At 44.0% G+C, this 18708-nt stretch overlaps 1 protein-coding gene across 3 annotated transcripts in view; it reads right to left on the reverse strand.

The window, feature by feature from the left end:
• Positions 1 to 18708, reverse strand: part of FBLN5 (fibulin 5) — a 91184-nt gene that overhangs the window by 27500 nt on the left and 44976 nt on the right. For all 3 annotated transcript variants that reach the window (XM_019552423.1, XM_019552421.1, XM_019552424.1), the window contains exon 5: positions 4819 to 4941. In XM_019552423.1, coding sequence (XP_019407968.1) covers positions 4819 to 4941 — 123 coding nt within the window. The remainder of the gene's footprint in view (positions 1 to 4818; positions 4942 to 18708) is intronic.

Consider the following 18708-nt stretch of genomic DNA (forward strand, 5'->3'; position numbering starts at 1 on the left):
TCATTTGACCCCAGTAATCTTTCCTGCCATGGCAGGGGGTCAGACTAGATGATCTGCTCAGGTCCCTTCCGACCCTAGAAACTATGAAACTAATTCTGGTTCTGGCAACTTTCACTCCCTGTACTTTAACTCTCTCTCACTCACCTTAACCTTCCCCCAGGCACCCCAAGCACACACATACACACTGTACCATCCAAGTTAGGAACTCATCTGTGTGTATGTGTAGGTGGGTTGTATGTGTGTGAACTGGTGAGTGTGTGTGTCTGTGTATATATATATGTCATTGTGTGCATGATATATGAATTAGTGATCTGTGTCTAACTTTTGGGGCGTATAGTGTATGTACTTGAATTGGTGATAGGTATGCATGTTCCTAGGCTGGTTTGGATGTGTATGTGCCTGAGTTGGTTGTGTGTGTGTGTGTATGTGTGTGTGTATACCCAATTGATTTGTGTGTTTGTATATGTGCAATTGTATCACACCCTCCTGTCTAACAGCGCAATATTGAGATCCTGAGAGTTGGCCTAACCCCACCAGGCAACAGAAACAGCAAAACAGTTTCTATGAAATGAAATGGAACAGTGCTTTAGAAACAAAACTCGAAATGAAACACTATTCCGTTGAAACATCAAAACAGAAGCCGAAGCAGAACGGTGCTGTTTCACACAGCCCTACTGATGGTACCTGAATCCTGTCAATGTGATTATGAAAGATAGAAAGAGTTTTACTCCTTTTCTCAGGACAGAAACAAAACACTAGATACACTTGTCTCCTTGGTGGGTGTGCATTCTCCTTAGTATCAGCTGACTTTTTATTTATAGGGATTAATTATTTGGCTGCCTTGAAGAATTTACATCTTTCCAATAATAACTGTGAAGTTCATGTCCCTGCATAGATTAATTTTTGTACTGCTTATTCAAATACTCTCTTGGAGCAAATGCTGGCCTCATATTTAAAATCTCTCTCTTCTAACAACCTGAGCATGGTAGTGACAGCAAATGGAAAGATGGTATTGGAATATGTTCCTCATGTGAATGCTTCCTGTAAATAATGTCATGGATGAAAGGTTTATTGGAATAGTAAATCATTCCTTATTCTTTTTTTATTTTCTTTGAACTGGAAAGTAAAGCTGCTTGGAAAAAACTGTAATTATATAAAAGCCTGGGAGTGAGTTGGAAAAACAACTCAGACTCATGAAAGTTTAACAGACTCATACAGGAAAGAACAGTTCTGCACTTCCACAAAACTTCACCCCTAAGACTCTCCAGTAAGTATTAAAATGATAACAGGCAATCACTGCCACACTAAATTACAAATACATCATTCAAACAAGTACTTTCTTAGAGTCATTCCTTGAGGAGTGACTCTTGACCCAATTTTAGATGGTGCTGAACACCTATAGCTCTCACTGTGTGCAGTGAAAAGTCTGGGTCTTCGACGCCTCTGGAAATCTGGTTATTTTGTTTCTAGCAACTTTTGAAATCCACACTTTCTGCTGTAGATCTCCTCAGATTAGTCCTGTCCCTCTTGCTCCCATGTCCTATTTTTAAGTTGAAATTCAATGTTGACAATGAAGACTGTTTTATGCAACTGAATATTTAAATTACATTAATAGTTAGGTTTTGTAGTATTCTAAAGAACCAGTCAGCCAGGTTTAAGCTGATGGCCTCATGTATTTCCCTTTCTTGAGTGCTCTGGGGACAGCGTCAAAAAGAGTACTGGTAAGGAAGCTGGATAATGCTTAATCTATGATATGATGGCTAGAACACCATACTAAGAGAAGTGCAGGCTCAAACCTTCTCTACATGATGGTGGTGGGGGTCTAAAACCAGAGTCTTCTGCTTTCTGGGTTAGTGGGCAGCACTCAGCAACTGGACCCAAACATGGGTGGGCCCCCTTCCTTCCCCTTGTTAGTTGTAGGGTTTTATGACTTACACGGCCACAGTGGGTACAGTTATATAGTTACACATGTGCCCAGCCAGTGCACAACCTACTGTGCACATTTATACACCCATGCTACAGGGGTAATAGAATTACCACCTGGACCTAAGTCCCCCAAAGTCCATTTTACACAGCTGAAAAACTGGCAGGCGTGCAGAGGGGAATGGAATTCCACCCTTAATTGTTAAACACCAACAATTGCATTAGATGGACCTGTTGTTGTTACTAACAGTGAAGAACTATAAATTTACTCAGCCCTCCAAAGATTTTTAAATGGCATTTTCTTGCCTGCTCCCTAGTAGAAATGGAAAACTCAGGTCCAATGGAAAAAGTACAGAGACTATTTATGACATTTGTGACAAAAAATATGGTGGATTTTTTTTCAGCTCAGTTTTTCTTCTACATCTTTGCATTATCTTGCAATGATTTGTGCTACCCTTGGTCACAGTTACCTAAATCAAGTGCTGGCATGTTACTGTATCTTTCAAATAGCATAAGCAGATACACTAATCAGCTCAGGCAGGCTGAAACTCTGAGGATCTGGTATTTACATCAAGCAGTAAAGTGCTTAGACTCTGACTCAGTGCCAAAGCTTGGTCCCTGGACATAGCCATTGTATTTGGACTGAATGCAGAGGAAATACAAAGGAGGTCACAATCCAGATGAAGAACACCTGCACTCCCATCCCCAAACCATCCAGACAGTCACAGAGCACTCTCAGGGCTCAACGCCCTGCCTCACCAGGGAATCCCACAAAGAGTAAAGCCTACTACTGGCATATAACATATGCTCATCATCCATGTGCCCTAAATTTTACCTGCATAGTTGACTGTGACAGGAGTATCACTAATCCTTTCCGGGAGTGGCTCCACCCTCCTGTAATGGGCCAACCACCTGCTTACTCACCTGCCATGCCTTGATCTTATTTGATTAATGGATTGTTGTAATCAGCAGGAGGCTGCCCATTTTATGTGCCCCAGTGACAGGGGGCGCTATCTGCGGCTCCTTTCCTCCCCTACACCGCAGCCCAAGCCTCGCAGATGGTACCGCCAGGATCTTGACCTGGGCCTTGCTGTAATTCAGTCCTCTCCTTTACCTCGTTGGGGATCCTCATTGCACCCCCTTCTTTGCTCGGGGCTCCTCGCATCCCCCCCTTCACTCTGGGGCTCCTCGCAGCCCCCCTTCACTCTGGGGTTGGGGCCAATGCACCCCCAAAATGCTGTGCCCTCTCTGGCGCCAGGACCCCCACGCTACCGTGGGGTCCCTATGAGGCCTCCTCCAACCCCTAATAGCTTCACCCGGTCCTCCAGTAAAACAGTGAACACAAAGCACGAAGCCCCTGGGCTATAACTTAAAACTAAACCGCCTGGTCAAACAACATTTGATCCCTACTGGGAAAAATGCTCCAGCCCATGGCAGCAAACCAGTGGATGCTCATGCAGTCAATCCTTGCCCCCCTCTCTGCTCTGGCTGAGCGCCCCCCTCCTTGGCTGCCAGAGGGGAACTGCTACCCTGGCCTCCTGCCTGGGCTTAAGAAGGGCTAAGCCCTGCCTCTTCCTGTCAGCAGGTTTTGCTGGTTGTCCCAGCAACCAGAACGTGTGTTTCTCTGGTGACTGGCAGCTGTGCCTCCCCCTTCTCACTGCTAGGGGTCTCTCTTGAGCTGTCTCTGTTCAGGCGCAGGGCACCTAAGTTGACCAAGACCTTCAGTGAACTCAGTTCAGCTCTTTGAAACTGAACCCACACACCCACACACACAAAAGCTAAACCTGTGCCAAATTATAGAAGACTTTTACACAGAAAAATATTAAAATTATCAAGGCTAGGGACAGACATTATACATAAACTGGTTTAAGTGATCAGAAACTGGTTTAAACCTGTAACAGAACAAATGTTCAGTGCACGTAAACCAGCTTGAGAATGGCTGAAACCATTGAGATAAACCTGGTTGAATGTAGTATCAGACTTAACCAATCTGAAAATCCTGCAGAGGTTCAGGCATAAGAGAGGGCTCTGAGCAGTGTTGTTGTGTCAGAACTGGGTGGTTCTGTATGTGCCCCATGGCATCTATTTAGAGGATCTGATCAAAGAAAACAGGTCACTCTGAACTTTGTCTCAGAACCCTTGCTGGTTTAAGATAAATCAGACTCCCCCAACACCCTGGCATGCTCAGCAGGGCTGGCCCCTCCCCTGTGCTCCCTGGCTGCAGCTCCTACATTCTCTGCATGCGTCTGCCTGGCTTCTGTTCCCCCTCTTCCCTCCCCACTCTCTGCTAAGCAGACATTCCACTGTCCCTCACAGACACCTCTCAGCATTAGCCAGCAGACCACATGCCGGCTACCTCCAAGCTGTGGCACACAGAACAAAGACAGAATCAACAGGTAGCTGGTAATGTCCCTCTGTTGTTTTCTTAATGGGCTGATAAACACTGAGTTAGGGGTGAAAAACATTCCCTGCTGGGTTGGTTAGGAGCGTGGGACCCTTGCCTAATCATAGCATCCTGCCCCGGCCTGGCCACACACACGCCTCTCAACTTAATTCTGTGCAAGGGAAGGGAGAGCTGCTCTAGTGCCCTCTGGCTTCTAGCCTGAGCCACTGCAGGCATGTTCCTGTATTTCTGGAATGAAAAGGGAATTTCTATCCACCTCTAAGTCAGTCAACTAACCTGCAAAGATTGAATCAATTCAGGCTCAGGCTTTCTGAATGTCTGTCCCTAGTCCAAATATATAAGCCCCATGGCAACAATCTAATATCAATGGTCATAAAAGAATTCAGGAAGACAAAAAAACCATAGGCTAAAGCAGGCTGGATACATCAAGTGAATAGTGGTTTTCCTGAACCACTCTAGAGAATACATATCAGCACTACAGAAGAACATACCTAAACACTGGCCTTCTAAGAGCCAATATCCCTCTGTGCAGGAGCAGGTGTATCCTCCTTCAGTGTTTATGCAGATCTGGGTGGGGTTACATTGGTGAGACTCTGAAGCACATTCATCCACATCTGCAACAAAAAATGTATCAATGAAGCATTGTATAAATATTAAAACATACATTATTTTAGTTTTGTGTGCATTTGCAATGTACAGAGAGGATGAAACTGAGAAATTAATAGGACACCAGACTAGTGATATTTAAATTACTCAATGTCTCAAGAACTGTACAAAAAATCCTATAAAACGCCAATCTGAGAGATATGGTGTGCTTTAAACCCCTTATGAGGAATTTAGGTGAAGGATAGGAGTTGAAGGTACTCAATGCCTCTCATGAAACGTTCATACCTGTGCAGAAATATTTCCCTAAAGGTAACTGTTTACTAGAGCTGACAAAAAATGAATAATCCAACCCACAAGAAATTCTGATATTTCCATCCTTGTTTTTGTCCTGAACTGAGACTTATACCATCCCCTTTGCTGCTCAATCACAGAGGAAAACTGTTGCTCATTGTGGGAGAACAAGTCCAGGGAACAATCCTGATAGAAACAAGTAGGAGTTTTGTGTGCACAGAGCTGCAGAGCTTGTCCCATGGTCACAACTCCGAGTAACGCTAATAGGCAAGGCAGAAAGCAGGGTAGATTTGTACCTTATAGTCTAACTAAATCAGAGAGAGATAGAGCTACAGCACCCAGGGGCACTGCAGTGGCAGACAAATGCAAAGATAAATGCTGACCTGGCCCGAAATTTGTATTTCTTTATGATTTTCCTGACAGAAAACTCCATCAAAATCAATCTTGTCCTGTAGAAAACTGCTATTTGGATGAAACTACATTTATGGATAGAAAAGTCTCTCGTTCAAGATATTTGGAATATCCTTATTGTTTTAAATGTATTTGACATTTTATTACAACCCCTTGGGGTGTTTTTTTGGTGGGAGAGAAGAATAACATTCCTGTGTTCATCAAAGCCAGGATGCAGTAACCAACCTGATTAAAAATGCCTTTCAGAGTCGTAAGTTCAGTCTGAAACTCTCCTTGTTCAGTCTCTTTCCCAATGTTCCTATCTCAAGATGTCAGAAATAGAATAGAATGGAAATAGAATGATAAATGGTGAAGTTCTTTCAGCCGACTAAGATTTCTATATTTTATGTATTGATTCTTCAGTTATACAGTATTTCACCATGCTGTGCACTGGCCTTTGCTTAGCTGCTATCTCCTCTGACTGTTTTTAGTCTTTCAGTCACTCCCTGCTTTTTGTTAACCCCAACTTTGAAGTGTCAGGGTTGAAACTGTGTGTAAAGTCTTTGCAGTGGGGATTACACCTTCATTATCTGTCTTGCAAGGTATTTGATACATTCTGCTTCTTGTAAAATAATAACAGTAATGGAATAACTCATCCAAATGGACTCAGGGTAGCAGTGTATCGAATACATACCTACACTGGCTTTCCAGAGAACTAGCGGACCTCCTGCAGCTAAAAAGAAAGGCCTACAAAGGATGAAGGATAGGATCCACCTCCAAGGAGGAATATTCCGCACTGGTCCGGTCCTGCAGGGAGCAAACCAGGAAAGCCAAGGCTGTGACAGAACTCCAACCAGCTGCAAGTATCAAGGATAAAAAAAAGTCCTTTTTTAGATATGTGGGGAGCCAGAGGAAAAGCAAGGGAAACACTGGACCCCTGCTGAACCAGATGGGACAGCTGACAATTGACACCCAGGAAAAAGCCAACTTATTAAATGGGTACTTTGTGTCAGTCTTTAATCAGTCCCACGGGACGCCCCTGCCCACTACAGAACAGGGAGGTCTGGGTGAGGGAGATCCCCTGCCCTCCATCAATGCTGATCTTGTGAAGGAACACCTTGGGAGGTTGGATACCTTCAAGTCAGCTGGTCCTGACAATCTACACCCCAGGGTACTCAAGGAGCTGGCAAGGATCATAGCCCAGCCCCTGGCACGGATCTTTGAGAACTTCTGGTGCTCTGGTGAAGTGCCTGAAGATTGAAAGAAGGCCAATGTGGTGCCTATTGTCAAGAAAGGGAGAAAAGTGAATCCAGCCAACTACAGGCCCATCAGCCTGACCTCTAACCCAGGGAAGGTCTTAAAAAGGATTATTAAAGAGGCCATTCTTAACAGACTGGCTGACAGCAACATCCTGAGGGATAGCGAGCACAGGTTTGTTGAGGGTAGGTCTTGCTTGACCAATCTTATTTCCTTTTACGACCAGGAGACCTATCACCTGGACAAGGGAGAGGAGATTGATGCCATATATCTTGACTTCAGAAAAGCCTTTGATCTGGTATCCCATGATCACCTCTTGGCAAAACTGGCCAACTGCGGCCTCGGGTCCACCATGATCCACTGGCTGGGAAATTGGCTCTGTGGTCGGACCCAGAGGGTGCTGGTTGACAGAAGTCAATCGTCATGGTGCCCTGTGACCACTGGGGTCCCCCAAGACTCTGTCCTTGGTCCTATATTGTTCAACATCTTCATTAATGATGTAGACATTTGAGTCAGAAGTGGACTGGCCAAGTTCACTGATGATACCAAACTCTGGGGTAAAGCATCCACACCTGACGACAGGAGGGCGATCCAGGCTGACCTTGACAGGCTCAGAAAATGGGCAGATGAGAACCTGATGGTGTTTAACATAAAAAAATGCAAGGTTTTCCACCTTGGGAGGAAAAACTTGCAGCATCCTTATAGGCTTGGCAGTGGTACGCTGGTTAGTACTACAGATGAAAGGGACTTGGGATATCATTGACCACAAGATGAACATGAGCCTGCAATGCAATGCTGCAGCTAGTAAAGGGAGCAAAACGCTGGCTTGCATCCATAGATGCTTCTCAAGCAAATCCCAGGACATCATTCTCCCCTTGTACTCGGCCTTGGTGAGGCCGCAGCTGGAGTACTGCATCCAGTTTTGGGCTCCACAATTCAAAAAGGATGTGGAGAAGCTTGAGAGAGTCCAGAGGAGAGCCACGCGCATGATCAGAGATCAGAAAAACAGACCTTATGACGCCAGACTGAGATCCATGGGGCTCTTCAGCCTGGAAAAGCACAGGCTCAGGGGCAATCTGATGGCCACCTATAAATTTATCAGGGGTGACCACCAGGATCTGGGGAAATGATTGTTCACCAGAGTACCCTAAGGGATGACTAGGTCGAACGGTCATAAACTCCTGCAAGACCATTTCAGGCTGGACATAAGGAAGAATTTCTTTACTGTTCGAGCCCCCAAGGTCTGGAATAGCCTCCCATCAGAGGTGGTTCAAGCACCTACACTGAACGCCTTCAAGAGAAATTTGGATGCTTATCTTGCTGAGATCCTATGACCCCTGCCCCTGGGGCAGGGGGCTGGACTTGATGATCTTCCGATGTCCCTTGCAGCCCTAATATCTATGAAATCAATGAACTCTATATCTTCAGCTCTGAGCCTTTCTGGATAAAGCTGGATAAAAATCTAAAGAATGATAATAATATTTATATGCACATACATGTACACACATATGTGTTCCACTTCTTCATACCTCTCATATTTTGCTTGTCTTGTTGCACTAAAAACCTTTTGGGTATTAATTGTATGTTCCTCTGCACACAATTGGTATGTAGTGCATTATGGGTGCCAGAAAAATGCAATCAATAAACAACAATATTGTTAATGTGTTTGTAATCAAAATGCTTTCAGTTTTTTTCCTTTCAATCATTGTTTTAAGACTGAGACCTTGGGGCCCTGCCAATCACCACTGCTGTAGTCCACAGCAAGTTCTCAGACAGGTTGGGCTCCATGCCCCCAAAAAGGCTGAGCTCATGCCATGATCTCATTCCATGGTCACAACTCCCAGTAACGCTGAGGCAAGGCAGAAAGCAGGGTAGATATGCACCTTATAGTCTAACTAACTCAGAGATACACAGCTGCTGTGCTGATGAAGTAAGCATCTGATGAAGTAAGCCCACTACTTATACAAGCTTATATCATGCATCTCTAGTTTAGTCTATCAGGTGCAAATCCACTCTGCTTTCTGCCTGACATCAGAATAATGACTAACTACCTCTCTGCTAACAGGAAATACATTTATGGAGCCCAAAAAATGGAGGGGTCAGCATCTCAGAATGTTATATAACATCAATGTAAAAATCCTTCTTTGCAAGCTTTTCTTAGTTTTCTTCCAAACATTTGTCTTCTGCGACAGGAGAGACAATTCAAGCTAAGTTTCCATTTGATAGCAGAATCTATGCAGTTGTGGCTATGTTACATCCAATGTTTCTGCTGCCCTAGAAAAACTGGCCAATGTCTATTCCTATTAGTATGCAGAGGGGTAGTTAGCAGTGTTAGTCTGAAGTCAGGCAGAAGGCAGGGCAGGGAGAGTCTTAGAGAGACCTGCCTTCTGCCTACCAGTGTACCCAGGTGTACTCACATAAAACAGGTTGCTATCCCCTACATCTGGCTACACCTCCAGCAGAGGGCAACAAAAATGGTTAGAGGGCTGAGGCACATGACTTATGAGGAGTGGCTGAGGGAATGGGTCTTATTTAGTCTACAGAAGAGAAGACTGAGGGGGGATTTCATAGCAGCCATTAACAATCTGAAGGATAGTTACAAAGAGGATGGAGCTAGACTGTTTTCAGTGGTAACAAATAACAGGACAAGGACCAATGGTCTCAAGTTGTGGCAAAGGAAGTTTAGCTTAGATATTAGGAAAAACTTTCTCACTGGGAGGGTAGTAAAACACTGGAAAAAGTTACTGAGGGAGGTGGCGAACTCTCCGACCTTGCAGGTTTTTAAGACCCAGCTAGGCAAAGCCTTGGCTAGGATGATCTAGTTTGGATAGTCCTGCTTTGAGCAGGGGGTTGAACTCCTGAGGTCCCCTCCAACCCTATTTTCTATGATTCTATGATCTGAAGTCACTTGACTGACCTGGATGGCAAAGCTGACCTTATATGTGGGAAGTACATATGAATCTGTCTGTTTGGGACTGCAACACTTGAAGCTGCAGATAATGTGGGGTCTTAACATATCTATCAGTGTCCTTGTTCCACCTGTCTGGCTTTCATTTAAAACTTTGAAAGTCCCTGTCAGTGAAATAAAATAAACCTTCTTTGGCCTGCTGCCTTCTCAGTTCAAACATGCAGTGCAATTACAGTGTAATGTGTATTACTCATGTCTGCTAGCATGTATTTACATTACACTGGCCCATTAAACAACAGATGACAGTTGGACCCTGGGCAAAATGTCTGCCCAAGAATCTGGTAGTCTTTGTTGATACTCCTGAAAGCAGAATGAGGAGGGAGACAGCAGATACAACAGCAGTGAACTCTGCCACATGGCCAGCCTGTTTATACAGTGGGGACTGTCTGGGAGAAACCCATTGTGTCAGATTGGTGTGACCAGGAAAGACAAAATTAAACATTTCAAAGGAAAAGAGCAAACACTGTTTCTCAGACTAGGACAGAAACCACCTATAAAACATAATGGCCCCATAAACAGGTTCCCTATACTGAACAAGCACAATATCAGCAGGAAAAATACCAGTACATTCAACCACTCCAAGGACATTCTTTGGCATTCTTTGATGCAGTGGAAAATTACAAGTAAAAGCAACCTAACTGCTGGCAATTACATAAAAATCACTTCCTATTTTCACTGAACAGTGTATTATGTCAACCCTATTCTCAGTACCAGGAGAAAGTGCTAGGTGTGCATTTGTCATGGGCATCTCATAGGGTTATTTCTGCCTTCTGCAAGTATATATACATATTATGTATTAGTAATATAATACATACATAATAATGATGAACACAGGTGCTTTTCATTTTTTAGCTACTTTATAAACATGATCTAATTAATGAGCAGCTGCTTTAAGACACTGAACTGGGAGTTGGGTTGAATATCCAGCACTGGTGTAGACCTCTAGTGTGATCTGATCAAGCTACTTAATGTTTTTTATACCTTGCTTCCTGTTTGTAAAATGAAGATGATAATGTGTTAGCTTTCATGTCTCTTGTTCATGGAGATATAAGTTTTTCAGGGCAGGGACTAACCCATTGTCTTGCCTACATTGTGGTGGTGGAATATCCTGGAATAGCTGTTCCCAAACGCATCTAACCATATACTCCTGAACACATATTCTAACCCAAAAAATATCCTTTGCTGGCCACTCCTGAGACCTTGGTCTCTGGTGTGCTTGCTGACTGCTGGGGATGACCCTGAAGCAGCTTCACCAGTGTATTTCTAGCTTTGGGGTATGTAAGTGAGAGCTTGGATAGGTTAGCCAAAACAGGCCACTGCTGTCATATACATAAGCCCATCATATACAGCACCTGTACACAATGGGATATTTTTGGCTGGACTCAGTAAATGCTTCTGTAATAAAAATCATGTCAATAATCCTAACAATGCCCTGATGGAAGATAAACATTATCTATTTTACAAATGGAAAAACTGTGATGGGGACATATCACATGTTTAATTTATGGTGCCATACAAACTATCCATGAAAGATGTTACACATTACAAAAGAAGGTAACAAAGGGCTGAGGTAACAGGGGAAGCAGGTGACCTGGAGGAAGCATGAGCTGGAGGGGACAGTGAGGGAGGCTTTTTTATTCCTCCTGAGAAAGTAGGGCAATCAGCTAGCTACCTCAGGTGTCTGTACATGAATGCACAGAGCCTGGGAAGCAAGCAAAAAGAATTGGGAGTCCTCACACAGTCACGGAGCTATGACATGATTGGAATAGCAGAGACTTGGTGCGATAGCTCCCATGACCGGAGCACTGTCGTGGATGGGTACAAACTGTTCAGGAAGGACGGGCAGGGGAGAAGAGGAGAAAGAGTTGTGCTTTACGTAAAAGAGCCATATGATTACTCAGAGCTCTAGTATGAAACTGGACATAGGCCTGTTGAAAGTCTCTGGGTTATGTTCAGAAGGCAGATCAACAAGGGCAATGTTATGATGGCTGTCTGCTATAGACCACCAGATCAGGAGGATGAAGTGGATGAGGCTTTCTTCAAACGGCTAGTGGAAGTTTCCCAATCACAGGCCATGGATCTCATGGGGGACTTCAATCACCCTGACACCGTACAGGCAATCCAGGAAGTTTTCGGGGAGTGTCAGGGACAATTTCCTGGTGCTAAAGCTGGAGAGGCCAGCTAGGGGCCAAGCTGTTCTTGACCTGATGCTCACAAACAGGGAAGAATTGGTGGGGAATGTAGGAATGGATGGCAACTTGGGCAGCAGTGAGCACAAAATGATTGAGTTCAGTAAGGACCCTGGACTTCAGAAAACCAGACTTTGACTCAGTTAGAACTGAGGGGCAGGATCCCTTGGGAGGCCAGGAGAGTTGGTTGTATTTTAAAGAAACCTTACTGAGGGTGCAGGAACAAACTATCCTGATGCACAGAAAGACTAGCAAGTATGGTTGAAGAGCAGCTTGGCTTAACAGGAAACTCTTCAATGTGTTCAAACACAAAAAGGAAACTTACAAGATGTGGAAACTGGACAAACAACTAGGGAAGGATTATAAGAGTACTGTTCAGGCATGCATGAAGGCCAAAACACAGCTGAAGTTGCAGCTAGCAAGGGATGTGAAGGGTAACAAGCAGGGTTTCTGCAGGAATGTCAGCAACAAAAGGAGGATCAGGGAAAGTTTGGGTTCCTTACTGAATGGGGAGGCAACCTAGTGACAGATGATGTAGAAAAGTCAGAACTACTCAATGCCTTTCTTACCTCGTTCTTCACAGGCAAGATCAGCTCCCAGACAATTGCACCTGGCACCACAGTTTGTGGATAAAGCATACAGCTAACAGTGGTGAAAGAACAGGTTAGGGACTATTAAAAAAGCTGGACATGTATAGTCCATGGGTCCAGACACAATGTACCCAAGGATGCTTACAGAGCTGGCTGATGTGACTGCAGAGCCACGGGACATTATCTTTGAAAACTCATGGGGATCTGGAGGCCTTGGATGATTAGAAAAGGGCAAATATAAGTACCTATTTTAAGAAAGGGAAGAAGGAGGACCCAGGGAGCTACAGACCAGTCAGCCTCACTTCAGTCCCTGGAAAGATCATGGAGCAGGTCCTCAAGGAATCCATTTCTAAGCACTTGGAGAAAAAAAAAGTGATTAGAAACAGTCAGCATGGATTCACCCGGGGCAAGTCATGGTTGACCAACCTGATTGCCTTCTAGGATAAGATGACTAGCTCCGTGGATGCAGGGAGAGCAGTGGACATGGTATACCTTGACTCAATCTACCATAACATTGTTGCAAGCAAGTTAAGGAAATAAGAGTTGGATGAATGGACTGTAAGGTGGATAGAAAATGGGCTGTCACGAGGCTCAAAGGGTAGTAGTCAATGGCTCGATGTCTAGTTGGCAACCTGTATCAAGTGGAATGCCCCAGGAGTCGGTCCTGAGACCAGTTTTGTTCAATGTCTTTATCAACGATCTCGAAGATGGGATAGTGTGCACATTCAGCACAGATGTATGCCCCCTCAGCAGATGACACCAAGCTGGAGGAAGTAGTAGATATACTGGAAAGTCAGACTATGATTCAGAGGGTGCATCTACACGAGATGCCCACTGTGCAGTTGTTACTGTGCAGTCATTTAGTACTTGCATAACCAAGTACTAAATGACTACACAGTAACAAGTGTTATTGCAGTAGCGTCCCAGCCCAGTTGCCTGGTGACACTTACTGTGCAGTAGCTTATTACTACTGCGCAGTAGTGTTGCATCATGGTTTGTGCCCAGCAGCGCTACTGCACAGTAGTAACAAGCTACTACACAGTAGACGTCTCATCTAGACGTACCCAGAGAGACCTAGACAAATTGGAGAATTTGACCAAAAGAAATCTCATGAAGTTCAATAAGGACAACTGCAAAGTCCTACACTTCGGATGGAAGAATCCCAGGATGGAAACTGGCTAGCTAAGCAGCAGCTCTGCAGAAAAGGACCTGGGAGTTACAGTGGACAATAAACAATTTAAACCAGCAGTGTTCCCTTGTTTCCAAGAAGGCTAATAGTATACTGGGCTGCACTAGTAGGACGGTTGCCAGCAGATCAAGGTAAGTGATTATTCCCGTCACTGGCACTAGTGAGGCCACATCTGGAGTACTGTGTCCAGTTTTATGCCCCTCACTACAGAAAGGATGTGGACAAATAGCTGGGAGTCCAGCAGAGGACAATGAAGGTAGTTAGGGGGCTGGGACACAACTTATGAGGAGAGGCTGAAGGAATTGGGCTTATTTAGTCTGGAGAAGAGAAGACTGGTGGGGGATTTAATAGCAGCTTTCAACTACTTGAAGGGTGGTTCCAAAGAGAATGGAACTAGACTGTTCTCAGTGGCAGCAAATGGTACAACAAGGAGTAATGGCCTCAAATTGCAGCAAGGGGAGTTTAGGTTAGATATTAGGAAGAATTTTCTCACTAGGAGGGTAGTAAAACACTGGAACAGGCTACCCAGAGAGGTTGTAGAATCTCCATTCTTGAAGGTTTTTAAGGCCTGGATAGACAAAGCCTTGGCTGGGATGATCTAGTTAGGGATGGTGCTTTGAGCAGGGGGTTGAACTCACTAAATGACCTCCCAAGGTCCCCTTGAACCCTAATTTTCTATGATTCTATGATTTTTTATGGACTATCTTTGTAGCTGGTTTGCCACTTTATGGTAGCAAAATAAGTTGGCCAAATGCTTGGTACTTTTACTATTTATGTTACAATTAACATGTCAATCACATCATGAATGTAATATTTGCAAGGGTCTTAGTAGCTTCTGCCTTTGCAATTCATTGCCTGGATGAGCTGGACAGAGTAAGATTCTAGCAAACCTGCTGTGTAATAAAACTGTGTGAAATTTCACCGGCTGTTTCATTTTGACACTGTTCCAACTCATTTTGAGCTCAAAACAGTGAAATCAAAATGAAATGAAGGGTTTCAAAACAGCCCTGAAATGAAATGAGGGCAGTCAAAATGTTTCAAAAGTTTCAAAACATTTCAAGTTTGAAATCTGAAGCTGGGCTTGCCTGCTAGGAAACAGAAAGTTAGGAGAAGGAGGAGGAAGAGCGGGGAAGGACACAGTGAGGGCATGCCTTAACACACATGCTGAAGAAGAAGCTCCTTCAGGAAAGGAAATAAAGGCTCTGTCACAGTTTGGCTGCCTGAGATGCTGCTGGTGCTGCTGTGCTGCACCTCACTAAGTTATTATTTTACCTGTTTTTATTTAAAGTGGTTATTTAGAGTGGTGGACCAGACTGAGGCTGTAGGGGAGGAGGAGACCTCACTGGGGCACACTACTGTGTCATGTGGGGGCCCCAGTGCCAGTGAGGGTGTGCCTTAACACACACACACACACACACACACACACACACACACACACAGAGTCATGAGTTTTGCTTGCCAGCAGCTTGAGGTACAGTTTCCCAGAATCCCCTGTATGTATCTTGTTGAAACCTGGCAGACTTCATGGCCTCAGCAGGAGCTACGATGCCTGCAGTTTTCACCCCCCTGTGCCTTCACACTTACAAGTGACATGAGTTGCTTTCAAGACTTTGAGGTGCAGTTTTCCAGAAATCCCTGCACCTATTCTCTTTGAAACATGGCAGGCTTCATGCCCTCAGAAGGGGCTACCATCCCTGCTGTTTTCATCCAAATCTGCCAAAAAATGAAAAAATTATAGGCAGTTTCATGCTTCCCCATTATAGCCTATGTGGAATGGGTTTATTCCCCAAATGTCGAAACAGCAAAACAGTTTTGACAAAATGAAATGGAACAGTGCTTTCAAAATGAAACAAAACTCAAAATGAAACACTGTTCCACTGAAATGGCAAAATCAAAGTCGAAACAAAACACTGCTGTTTCTCACAGCCCTACTGTGTAATGTTATATTTATTTTACATTTTGATATATGTGAAGTGGCATGGGGATTTTCTTTGGGAATATGAAGGGTGGAGACACTATATTATCGTTCTTCCTGTCTGGCTGTTTTCTGTTAGATGAGATATGCTGATGTTTTGTTTTTATTGGTATGGATTGCATTTTTAACATATGGCAGAAAGTCTATAGCCTGTGATAGCCATTTTTTATAATGTGAAAATAAATATATGAACTAATTGTGTTCAGCATGCACATTACTGGTTTTGTGTTTTATTTTCTGTAATGAAAATGCCTGGCTACTATTCTGATGGGTACTCTAGAAATTAGTCATAATATAGGATAATGAATAAAGTATTATTTGTACTATTCCTAATAGAAAACCATTAAATCACTTTTTAAAAAAAGCAATGCACATAAAAAAATCTCATCATTTTAAACATGGACTGAAAGAAATCAGAAATCAAGCAGGAGACTGCCAACTTCCCTCTGGAATGCTGTTACTCATTGTTAAAAATATGACGATTTTTTATAGTATGAGGTACACAAGGAACATAAGACTAAGTCCAATATTACTTGTACCAACAATATACCAAGACACCACAACTGAGACAGAAAAATGGCATTAAAATAGTCCAGAAAAATAGGGTGACATCGACCTACTACAGCACCTCACAAAATCCATGGAACCTATATTAAATGGTTTAAACACTGATTAACAGAGTTCTCAAACAGCAATTGCAACTGTGGTGCCCTCATGCAATGGACTGTTTGGAATGCGGATCTGCTTTCTGGCACAGTTTATCAATGATCTGAAAGAATTTATTAAACCATTGCTGGTAAAATGCAGGTGGAGTGATAAATAATAATGAAGACAGGTCAGTTACATGGATTAACCTGGATTATTTGTTAAACTGAGATCACCTCAGCGATGTGCATTTTAACCTAGTCATATGCAAAGTCATACATCTAGGAACAAAGAATGTAAATTGTATTTCTGAGATGAAAGACTGTGAATTCAGTGACACTGCAAATAAGTCTGAAGTTATACTAGATAAACTTATGAACATGGACTCCCCATCTGATGGTGTAGGACAGATGTCAAACAAGGGAATATCAAGCAGGAATAGGGCACTGGTATTACCACTCTATATTCCAGAAGTGAAACAATATCTGGAATACTTTGCCTAGTACTAGTGCCAACCCTTCCAGAAAAGAAAGATACTGAAAAATTAGAAAGCATTCAGAAAAGATCTACAAGAATAATTCAAAATCTGGAAAATGTACTAGCTAGTCAAAATCTTAAGAAGCCCAATCTAGCTTGTTTATTGAAAAGACGGTTCTCTGATCATAGTCTGGAGCAAAGTTTCTCAATCCATGGTTTGCAACCCAAAAGTGGGTCCCAAGAGTATATGAGAGGGTCATGAACAAACTTTAAAAATGGATTCTCCTTGAAAGGAGAAAACAGTGGCTTTTTCCTTGCAGGCTGTCAGGTTTCCAGCCTGCAAAGGGCTGTTTGGGGTCCTCCCACACAGCCCCCTGCCCCACACACTGCGGGGCTGGAGCCTGGGGATGGGGGGCAGTGGGTCTGGAGTGAGGGGCACTGGGTCAGGACTGGCCACTGAAGTTTACAAATGGGTCTTGGTACAAAAAAGATTGAGAACCGTTGGTCTAGAGGTACCAACATGGGAGAAAATTTTTGACAGTAGATGGTTACTATGCTAAGAGAAAAAAATGTAATGACAACCTGTGGGTAGAAGACTAATTCAGACTACAAGAAAGACACAAATTTCAAGGTGTGAAGCTAATTAACTGTTGGAACAATATAGCTAGCTATGTTACAGATTCAGCCTCCCTCAAAACCTTTAAATCAAGACTGAATATCTCCTGTAAGATATGCTACAGCTCAGACAGAAGTCATGGGTTTAGTACAGAATCACTGGGAGAAGATCTATGGCTTGTTTTCTATGGGAGATTAGATTTATCATAATAATTCCTTCTGCCTTTAATTTAATACTATGACATCATATTATCTACACAAGGGGTAGGCAAGCTTTTCTGACTATGGGCTGAAATGACTTACCTTAGGTCACATACAGACAAGTGCTAGGACCACTACCACCGCAAGTTTCCCTGGCTACACAAGGAAAGATCCTGCAACCAGCATTCATCCTCAAGGCAGCACAGCAAGAGTGCCCACAGAAGGTGACCCTCACTGCTAAATACTGCTGAAGATCCACATCTGTGGGCTGGATCCTAAGTTTTCTGGTCTGCGGGCTCTCGGTTCTATGATTCAATGAACTTACTGAGGAAAACCCATGTCAAAGAGATGACATCTCTTTTCATAGTTGAGTCCTGCAGCTGCAGCCAATATCAGATACCGAGGGAGATCATCACCTTGTTACACCAAAGGTCTATGGCTAAGAGGAGTGAAATCTGTGGTTCTTCTCATTCTGATATTATAAAAGTCCTAGTCTGTCTGTCCGTCCATAACACTTCATTCACACTCTGACTACTTGTCTCGGCAGTCAATCAGAGTGCTCTGCACAGACAGAGGCACACAGCTGGGTGCTGTCTTGACAGTGGGGACTGAAGGGCCAGAGCAGCAGGGTGCCCTGGCCTCCCAGCCCTGCTGTTTGGAGGCAGAGGAGGACAGTGGGGACCAGAGCACCACCATTATGGGATGGAGTGGGGGTAGGGGGTATGCCCTTCCCTGGATCTGCTCCTTGGGCGCAGTGGTGGCACAGCAGCGCAATGCTGGCCTCACACCCCCCCACATGGCAGAGTGCCACCATGACAATGAGGACTGAGGGACGTGAGTCAGGGGCCAGAGTGCGGCCCACCCTTGCCCCCCCAAGAACAGCTGGCAGGGAGGGGGAGGCAGCAGGGAAGAGGGGAGGAAGGAAGGGAGTGGAGCGGGAAGGGGAAGAAAGGGAAGGGGGGTTTCCAGTGGCAGTGCCCATCCCCCA

The sequence above is a fragment of the Crocodylus porosus genome, unplaced genomic scaffold, assembly GCF_001723895.1.
Source record: "Crocodylus porosus isolate Cpor-Errol unplaced genomic scaffold, CroPor_comp1, whole genome shotgun sequence".
Lineage (NCBI taxonomy): Eukaryota > Metazoa > Chordata > Crocodylia > Crocodylidae > Crocodylus > Crocodylus porosus.